This window comes from Lathyrus oleraceus, chromosome 4 (genome assembly GCF_024323335.1).
Source record: "Lathyrus oleraceus cultivar Zhongwan6 chromosome 4, CAAS_Psat_ZW6_1.0, whole genome shotgun sequence".
In the NCBI taxonomy this organism is placed as follows: domain Eukaryota; kingdom Viridiplantae; phylum Streptophyta; class Magnoliopsida; order Fabales; family Fabaceae; genus Lathyrus; species Lathyrus oleraceus.
Genome location: NC_066582.1, coordinates 207,581,934 through 207,592,034, shown reverse-complemented (window position 1 = coordinate 207,592,034; position 10,101 = coordinate 207,581,934). Strand labels below are relative to the sequence as shown.

The following is a 10,101-nucleotide window of genomic DNA, read 5'->3' as shown; positions in this document are numbered from 1 at the left end:
TCTGTTATTTTTCCTTCTCATACACAAACATATAAATATGCATTCATGCATCATTTCTCAACATTGAAACCAAGAACATACAAATAATTTTTCTATTCATCTTCAATCTACTTCTATACATGCACACAACAATTACACATAATCATTCTTGTTGGATGCCATCTAGATTATATTGATAAAGTCTAATTTAGGATTGTTGTGATCAAATTGGATTGAGTATTTCTTTGGGGGTTTCATTGATAAAATCATATAGGTTTTTCTTCCAAGATCAATGTTGATTTGGAGATTTTTGTACAAGATTTCGCAACCAGGATTCAGCCGAGTGAAAGCTTTGAAAAACTGGATTTTGTAAAATAAGTAGCGGTAACCGGAGGATCGACTTGGAAGTATTTCAATTCAAATTGAAAATCAAGAGGAGTGATAAACTGAAAATTTTATTTGTGTTGAAGTAATTCAAATTGTTTTGTAAAGATAGTTGCAATTAATTTTTCATATCTTCAACACAAAGGAAAATCAGTTTGGTATTTATTGCACACCAAGTGTTTGATAAATTGTCTTTGTTAATTTTTGTATTTTATTTCATTAGAAACTGATTATAAATTGTGACATTGCTCAAACGATTATCTTATAAAACATATTAATTTACTTTCTCATCAATGTTTTACGTTTTGTTACGGTTTATATGCATATTTGATTCTTCTGATAACAGTTTGCGATAGACGAGTGTCGATTCGAAATTGCTTTCTCTTACCATAGTAAATAATTTTTAACCAAATTTTTTAATCGAAGAAAATTTCATTGACGATCTATTCACCCCCCTCAAGATCATTGTCCTCGTCTAACAAAGATCATTTATCTATATTTTAGGAATGACGTAGTATACATTAAGTTGTTCAAAACCGAATCGGCTCAACAGAAAATCGTTAACCGAACCGAATCAAAATGGAAATCACAAAAATTCGTATATGGTTCGGATATGTTTGGGTCATTTTTTAAGAAAACTGTGTGGTTTGGTTCGATTTGTGGTTTGTATTTTGCAAACTATACCAAATCACATTATGATACAACTCAAACTTCCCTTAACTCGCATCCAACTCAAACTCAAACATAATATGCTTTAATCTTACGATTACGAATGATTTTCTCTTCCTCGCATTTAGGATTTCAATTTCAACCTCTTCAAAATCTTTATTAGCAGTATCACGTCTTCGTCTCATCTTCTTCGTCAGATACATCTCGCATCTTCTTTTCTAATCTCTCATCTCTTATGTATTCTTTTTAATTTTTTCACTTTTATGCTACTATTTTTTCCTCCAATTTCATCTTTATCGCATGTCTTTTTCTCTATAATTGTTTTCATGTTTTTTCTTTTTTATCTTCATTAATCTCATCTCTTTTATTATATTTTTTTCAATAAAATATTTTTGATATTATTTTATATTTTTTATATCACTTGTCTTTAATCTAATTTTTTTATATAAAATAAATTTTGTTATTTAAATTCGATGAATTTTATTGTTATTTGATATATATGAATGTATAAACACAAAATTAATTATGTTATCATGTATATATATGTCTTAATAAAAATATTATAATAAATCCAACTAACTCAATCGCATTAGTTTGATTTAATGGTATTTTTAAATATCAACTGATCCAAACTAAACCTTGTATTTAGTTTTTACAATCTGGATGATTTTTATCTCGAACCGTATTGCAAACCCCTTTTATACACTATGGCTATATTATCGTGGGCTACACTTTTTTGTTGTCTTTTTTACCTAAATATTTGGTTCAGTATTTCAATTTAAGCTATTAAAAAAATTGAATAAACACACCGGTAATTTATTTGAACACGTTTTTTAATAATAAATAATTAATTACAAACAGTGTAAGTTTGTGTGCATGCATATAACCCCGTGATACAAGGCAGGTTTTTGTGATGTGCCACTCAAGGAATTCTCATGGACAGGAGCTCCCCACTAAATCAAAAGAAGTCCGCCGCTCAAGCAGGCCTGATGTCATTGCTACGCGCATGGACCTGCGTGTGTGCCACCCGAACTTTCCCGCTTGCTCCTACCAACACCAAAACAGCAAAGTGAAAAATGTTATATACAAGCAACAATAAGATAAAGAAGAAAAAATGCTAATCTCACCGTTCAGTTGATGATAAATATAAGCTGATTAAACCACGTGGCGTGTTGTAAGATTAAGATATGCTTGATCGATGAGAATTGCTTTGTTGGATGGATGCTTAAATACTCAAGGATATACAAAATCGTGCATAGTTATATCGAGGGGCCCATTGGAACATTACTTGGCAATTGACTATTACGACGTGACCAAGATTTCTTTTTTCCTATTTATATTGGCATCAAGCTCAATAAATTTATAAGATAGAAACTGGAATAAATCCACGTAACAATCAATGGCAATAATTTATGAACTGGCCACGTCATTACAATGGCACCCAACTTGCTTGATAGGAATCATTTTCATATATCTACATTTGTTTTGCAAGTTTTTCCTTTTTCTGCCGCCAAAAAGTGCTTCCATTAAACTAGAGGTTTGGGAAAATTTTAAAAGGTTCGCACCCTTTGCTTCCCTCCAAGAATCACCAAGCAAGCTCCTTTTTACAAGCCAAACACACCTGCATTGAGCACATGAGCGGTAAACCTCTGATAACTACCATTTGAAAATTTGATTAATAGGGCAACGGCTATATGTATGTGAAAGGCAAGAGGGAAAAAACACTAACAACTTTTTGAACTCAACACATTTCCACCCAACACACAATTCCTTTTCCTAATATGTCCTCTGTCCAACAGCTAAATTCCTAAAAACTAACCATTGTTCTATATCTAAACTGAGGTTTCTCTGCTTCCAATACATGGAAAGTCATCACAGAACAAGAACATGATATAATTTATAATGGTGTGTCGTCAATGGTGCTTCTTGGATGGCTTTGTCAGTGCTGCTTCATCTTCATCCTCCTCGTCATCTTCACCATCATTGTCCCTCTTCCTCTTGGGGTGTGAAGAGGCAGGAGGCAACACCTCCTGAACATCGTCGTCCTCCTCATCGTCAACTTCCTCCTCCTCTTCACCATCCTCGTTTTCCACTTCGAAAATGTCAGCAGCATCATCATTGAGAGCCTCAGCCTGTCCAACTGGCTGAACAAGATATCCAGCACCACAGTCTTCTTCCTGTAGTTACAGCAAAATTCAAAAGCATGATTAAAAAAGCTGAAAATGAAACATAATACATTGAATCCATAACAAGTCAAAGTCAAAGGTCACATAAAAAGACATTCTTCATGGCAGTTCAAATTTCAGAAAAAAAAAAATAAAAAACAACACTCATACAAGTCAAATCAAGCAATTAAGATAAGTCAATAGAACCAGCCTATAAAAACAACAAAATCTCATGATTGACCAATCATATGCTTGTTTATATACATAGTAGTACAAAAGTCCCAACCTTGCACATCACAATCTTAAGAGTAGAAACCTCATAACTATCCAACATTAAAAATAGAAGTTGTAGTTTACACAATCTTTTCATTTTAATTGCAGAATTTCAATAATCCTCAAAACCAATGAAGAGTATCAATTACAGGAACTCAAGAGGTCCAAGCCTCAACCATACAAGCTCCATCACATGAACAATTAACACAAGGGAATAACTGGGCTACTCTTAAAATTAGGATGAATCTTGTTGATGCAAAAAGTTGATTCACATACAAAAGGATACAGATATGTTCTAATATACCAATAACATGCACAATAAAAATATTTACTGTTCATAACCTAGAGCAGAGACAAATATTAGCATATTTTAAGAATCTAGTATAAAATATCACCAACACTGTTCTGCATAAATAGTTGGAGGAAATAATAAGTATACTTTATAAAGTGCAAATCAGGTGACATTTCGGTTTAAATCACACAGAAAATGAAAAGAATCACACAATACAAACAAATATTCAATATTCTATATTCAAATCAGATTAGCAAGCATCAGCCAACAAAATAAATACTATCAATATCGAGAGAATCCAACATTCATCTGCTTCTCCTCTTCAATCTGACAATATCAAGACAAAATATCAAGCAGAACCAGCTATCAAATCAATATATAAGAAAAAAACAATCAATTATTAAACAAACATAACACAATAGTCATGCATGCAAAGAACAAAAACAAGGGTTTCTGAGAAGGAATATCTCACTTCATCATCATCTTCAAACTCTCCATCATCATCGTCATCATCTTCTTCTTCTACTCCCATCTCATCTTCACCAGTCTCCCCGTTGTCATCTTCGTCTCCATCTTCCTCCCCTTGCTCGTGCCCATCGATCTCACCTTCAGTACTCACCAACCGTCCAGAAGTACTCTCGGGTTCAGCAAAATCCCCTTCATCGTTATCAACCTCTTCATCATCATCATCATTGTCATCATCCTCATCAAACTCGACCCCATCATCGTCGTCATCACTATCATCAATCTCATGAACCTCAACCACATCATCATCATCACCCTCCTCCTCATCAATCTCTTCACCAGAATCATCATCATCGTCGTCATCATCATCATCTTCCTCCTCCACATCATCACCCACAGCAGGGGCAACATGGAACCCATTCTCCTGATGGTTCAACCCATTCACCCTCCCTCTTGAAGTCTCGGTCACCTCCTCATCCGCATCACTCTCATCTTCCTCATCAGCATCAACAACTCCATCAACACCCTCACTATGACCATTGCTCATCCCAAACTGTCGATCTTCTTCGCCTCCATCAATCTCACCACTCCCAGGATCCTCCTCCTCTTCTTCCTCCTCTTCATCCTCCTCCTCCTCATCGGACTCCGGCCTCTCATTCTCCTCCGCATCCATCTTATCCAAGAACTTAAGCGACTTAATCAAACCAAAAACCCTAGATCGATAGTCCTTAACACGAGTAACAGGACACTCATACAGATCCAACGAAACAAGCTTCAACTGCGCTAACGGAGCAAGATCCTCGATCGACTGAATCCTATTATTGGATAGATCGAGGTCACGCAGCGAATCGAGCCCCGCTTGAACCAAAAACTCAAGTCCTCCGGCGATCCGGTTGTCGGAGAGGTTCAACTTCTGAAGACTCCGGAGCCTCGGGAACTGCTCCAGAGAAGAAACACCAACGTTTGCAATCGAAAGGTGCTGAAGGTTCTGGAACCTTTCAAGAAGGCTCGGAGGAGGTAAACGTCCTTGTACACACTTAACGGCGCCGTCAAGGGTTAACGTTCGAGCAGAGGCGTGGTCTTTCTCGCCTTCTAACGCCGTTTCCACAGCCCTCTCCCAGATCTCGTCCATCAAATACGAAATCCTATATCTCATACAAAACCGCAAACCAAAAAAAACACGCGCTTTGGATTACACCTTTAATCTAGCACACGAATTTGAACGAAGTGGAAATTCTTGTCAGAAATTTCTGCTATGAATGAATTCGTAAGCTGTAACGGAACCCTAACGTGTTTTCGTGTATGGGGAATACGATGAACGAAATTGAAAATTGAAATCAACGGCTGTGGAAGAGGAACGAAGAGATTGAAATTGTAGTGTGGAATTTCGAATACACTGGTTTTTGCAGATTTTTGGGTTTGGTTTCTCTCTCTAGCTCTGTTTTATAATTTTCTCTCTCTATTGTTTACTGGTTAGGGCAGGCAAATAGAGGATAAACCTCGCTATGGGGCGAACCGGTTCTGCGCTAGGGTTCAAGTGGGTTCGACCATTGTGGTTTGAGACGTTTTTGTCTTCTTGTGATGAATACCGTTGGATCTTGAACGACGGGGATCGATGACGTGGAGAAATATTGAATGGCACAGATTGTAGGTTTCTGTGTTTGTTTCGAGTAGGCTCTAAAGAATGCGCGTGGAAAAATAAATTGGAAAAAAAAAAATGGGTCTAAAGAATGACGTGGACAATAGAGTATCTTGAATTACCGTAGAAAAAAATCTTCAATTTAATTAATATTTTAATATAGCAAAATTTTCATTCTCTTTCCGTATTTGGATTTAAATTACATTTAAATCTTCATTATTTTATTTTATTTTAGGAACACTTGATTTGTTTTTATCAAAAGGGTCTTCAATAATTTATTTTAGATGGTGTGTTTTTGGTTTATGGTATTCTAAATTAATATGAATGACTCTTAAAAATGATATAAACAAGTGAGTTTTATAGATTGATGATTGACAGAAGATATGAGATGGTAGTCATTATCATTCAAATTTCACTATTACGTAAAAATAAATATAATAACAGTTGTGAAACACATATAATAATGGTTGCACATCCGTTGTTAGATAGCATGTGATTATATGTATGGTGATTTCCACAACGGGTGACAGACCGTGCTTATAAGTTAAACAGTGTGCTACTTATAACAACGGTTTATTCAAACATTATGAAATAATTTATAGGTCCTTGGTATGAATCTCAATTTTTCCATTGTTTCATTTTATTATTCTGGATAGCGCGCTTTTTATATATTTTTCAATTTTACAGTATTCCCAAATTTTAAACTTAAATATTTTGAATTATATCATACTAGAAAGAGCAATACAACCATTATTGAATTGAATTAGATCAAAAATTATATTACATTAATGACACAATTTTGTTAGGAACCAAAAGTTATATATTAAATCAAAACAAAAATGGCACAAAATAACCTACAATGTACACATCAGTATAACAAAAAATATTATCTTGGTGTCTTGATTTTAAACACATAGAATTTCAAATAATAATAATTGTTAAAAAATAACATCATAAGTAATTATAACATATACTAAATTATGAAGGAAGAATATAAAATATTTACTTTTTAATTTTACAATAGGTCTTCTTGATGATCATTATGAATAGCATGTATATCATCTATATCAACTTTCTCATATGAATTAGGCATTTGTGTTGCATAAGAAGGAGTGGAAGGAATATCAAAACTTTTATCATCGCTAAGAGGAATGTGTTTTCCTTTGTGAACTATTGATCCTCTCCTCAAAAAGTTTGCAGGGTCTGTCACATAAAAAAACTTATTTTGCTTGAGTAGCCATGATGAGTAGTTCGATGTTATAAGTTTTCTTACCAAGGTCAGCCTATGTGAATTCTGATGCATCCATTTGTACATCATTGTTATTAGAAACTCACTTGCATTTAAATAAAGACACTTTGAAAATAACATAATAAATCTTCAAAATCTCCTCGATGACACCATAGAATGTGGTGGTTACCAAAATAGGATTTTTATCTTTCGAACTAGAGAAATACATAGGTTTGGCCTCAACCATAACCCCATTATTTTGCATTTTACTATGATCATTTTTTGCTTTTGTATAAAAGGAATAATTATAAATTTTGTATGTCGTCCAAGTTATCACACTAAATTTTGGCATGTACGATAATCATTTTATTGTCTTGAATGCATAATGTTGTAAATATTAGATTGTAAATAGTAATTATTTCTATTAGTAATGAGGTCCATTAGTCAAAGCCCATTAGGTTTTCTATTCTCTCTTATTTAAAGCATGTAGATGTAACATGTAAGAATTACTTTTTAATATATCAGTAAAATATTTTACAACATGGTATCAGAGCCTCGTCTAAGATCCGGTGGGTCACCTACTATGGTTTCCGCTATCGGGCCACCCACCATTTATTTCCCCGCTCCAGATGTTCAGTCCTGGGCGTGAGGGGATGTGTTAAGAGTCTCACATCGGACAATATATGGTTTGAACATGTGTTTATAAATGGAGGCAGTCCTCACTCTACCAACCGGTTTTGTAGGGTTGAGTTAGGCCCAATCACACATTCTTAACATGGTATCAAGAGCTCCCGATTTTGGGGGATTCGCTTCCGCCTAAACCCTAGCCGCCTTGTAGCGGAGTCTTTTTTTTACTGCAGTTTGCAGTTTGTTGTTGTTTTTGGGTGTTTGGGTCATTGTTGTTTTGTGTTGTAGCACATCGTGCTTCTTGTTTTTATTCACTCATCTTTGAAACCCTAACCCATCCTGTTTCTTGGTTTGTTTTCTCTCGATTGTCCTTTCAATGGCTGAGATTATTAACGATCAACCACCTCCACCTCCACCTCCCACAAATACACATGTCCAGGATACTGAAAGCTTTGAAAAGAGGGGAACTGATCTTTCCTCCTTCAGTCAAAATGATGTGGAACGGTTGAAGTCTATGCTTGACTCCATGAGTAAGCCTTCTGGTTCTGGGTCTCTAGCAGTTACTGGTAAGAGTTTGTGTTCCCGATCTCTTACTGTTTGTGGTAATATTCCTAAGAATGCGTGGATTCTTGACTCTGGTGCTACTAATCATATGACATTTGATTCCACATTATTATGGTCTTATACCACACCTTCGAGTATTCCTTATATCACTGTTGTTGATGGCTCTCATGCTTATGTTGTTGGCACTGGAAATATTGACTTGCAACCTCCATTCCAGTTGCAATCTGTGCTTCATGTTCCCACACTTTCCCACAATTTAATTTCCATCCATAAGCTTACCCGTGATCTGAATTGTAAAGTAATTTTTTCTATGTCCCATTGTGTTTTTCAGGACCTTACCACGGGGGCAGACGATTGGAATTGCTAAGGAAAATGAAGGGTTATACTACTTCTCTAATGACCATCCAAAGGTGTTGTCCTCCTGTTTCCAGTCTCAGTCTTCCTCTTCAGCCTCACAAATTTGGCTTCAGCACAAGCGTCTCGGTCATCCTCCATTTTATATAATTAAGTCTATGTTTCCGTCGTTGTTCTTACACCATTCTGTTGAGTCTTTTAAGTGTGATGTTTGTCAGTTGGCAAAACATAATCGTGTATCTTTTCCTTCCAGTTTTAATAAAAGTGATGAACCTTTTGATTTGATTCATTCTGATGTTTGGGGACCTGCCCCTACCTCTAATATTTTTGGTGCAAAATGGTTTGTCTCATTTATTGATGATTGTACTCGGATAACTTGGATTTTCTTGATGAATACTAAATCCGAAGTACCACAAATATTTATCCAATTTTATAATATGGTACAAACGCAATTTGGGAAAGGCATAAAAAGAATTCGTTCTGACAATGGTAAAGAATATGTCAATCATACCTTTTCCAACTTCACTAGTAAACATGGCATTCTCCATGAATTCACATGTGTTGACACCCCACAACAAAACGGTGTCGCAGAAAGAAAAAATCGTCATTTACTTGAAGTTGCTAGATCTCTCCTTTTTCAAATGTCTGTTCCTACCTCTTAGTGGGGTGAGGCAATTCTTACTGCTGCCTATCTGATTAACCGGGTCCCATCTCGAGTGTTAGGTAATAAAAGTCTTGCCCAATTTATGCTTTCACGTTTTCCATCTGTTCCTATCTTACACACTCTTGAGTCTCGCATTTTTGGTTGTGTTGCTTTTGTTCATGTTCACAAACAATATCGCAACAAATTGGATCCCCGTGCTGTCATATGTATCTTTCTGGGTTATGCACCCAACAAAAGAGGTTACAAATGTTATCATCCTCTGAGTCGAAAATTCTTTGTCTCCAAAGATGTCACATTTCATGAAAATGTGTCATATTTCACTCGTTCTCAGTCTCAGGGGGAGAACATAAGTGACTTAGAGTCAGAGTCTGAGTCTGAGTCCGAGTTTCTGATCCTTGGTCCTAGCCTCCCTAGAACACCTATCAGTGTTCCCTCTCTTGAACCCGAGTTGTCACCTAGTTTGAGTTTGAGTCCTAGTTCAACACCTGAATCTGAGCCAGTAAGTGTTCCTGGTCCTTCAAGGCCTTCTGTTTTACAGGAATCAGCACCTCCAACACCAACTCTAGTGTATCAGAGAAGAAGTAAACCTGACCTTCTCCAGAAACAAATTCAATCGCCTGAACCGGAGGTAAGTACTGAAAATGATTCCTCTAGTGATGATTGTGCCATTTCTGATACTTGTGACACTAATCCAGTTGATTTACCCATTGCTTTGAGGAAGGATAAAAGATCTTGTCCCTCCCTATATCGACACCATATCTCTCAATATGTCTCCACTAAACATCTTTCCACACAATA

General features: G+C 35.8%; 1 protein-coding gene across 2 annotated transcripts; it reads right to left on the bottom strand.

Moving 5' to 3' along the window:
- Nucleotides 1–1,847: 1,847 nt before the first annotated feature.
- LOC127074548 (acidic leucine-rich nuclear phosphoprotein 32-related protein) lies at nucleotides 1,848–5,862 on the bottom strand. Of its 2 annotated transcripts, XR_007786040.1 has the most exons (4): nucleotides 4,235–5,862; nucleotides 2,852–3,209; nucleotides 2,160–2,653; nucleotides 1,848–2,079 (listed from the first exon to the last, which is right to left on the bottom strand). XR_007786040.1 is itself a non-coding variant. In XM_051015877.1 (2 exons), exons 1-2 carry the CDS (start codon nucleotides 5,381–5,383, stop codon nucleotides 2,946–2,948), a joined length of 1,413 nt encoding a protein of 470 aa, XP_050871834.1. In that variant the 5' UTR covers nucleotides 5,384–5,862; the 3' UTR covers nucleotides 2,734–2,945. The 2 variants fall into 2 exon arrangements, 1 of the variants encoding a protein (XP_050871834.1); XM_051015877.1 differs by lacking the exons at nucleotides 1,848–2,079; nucleotides 2,160–2,653 and having other exon boundaries at nucleotides 2,734–3,209.
- Between the last annotated feature and the right edge of the window lie 4,239 nt (nucleotides 5,863–10,101).

What these genes read in the sequence shown, in the direction of transcription:
- LOC127074548 (XM_051015877.1), bottom strand. Translation starts at nt 5,383, where the DNA reads ATGAGATATAGGATTTCGTATTTGATGGACGAGATCTGGGAGAGGGCT. An exon ending in AGTTTGAAGATGATGATGAA is followed by an intron (nt 3,210 to 4,234) that starts GTGAGATATTCC and finishes CTGTAACTACAG; the next exon opens with GAAGAAGACTGTGGTGCTGG.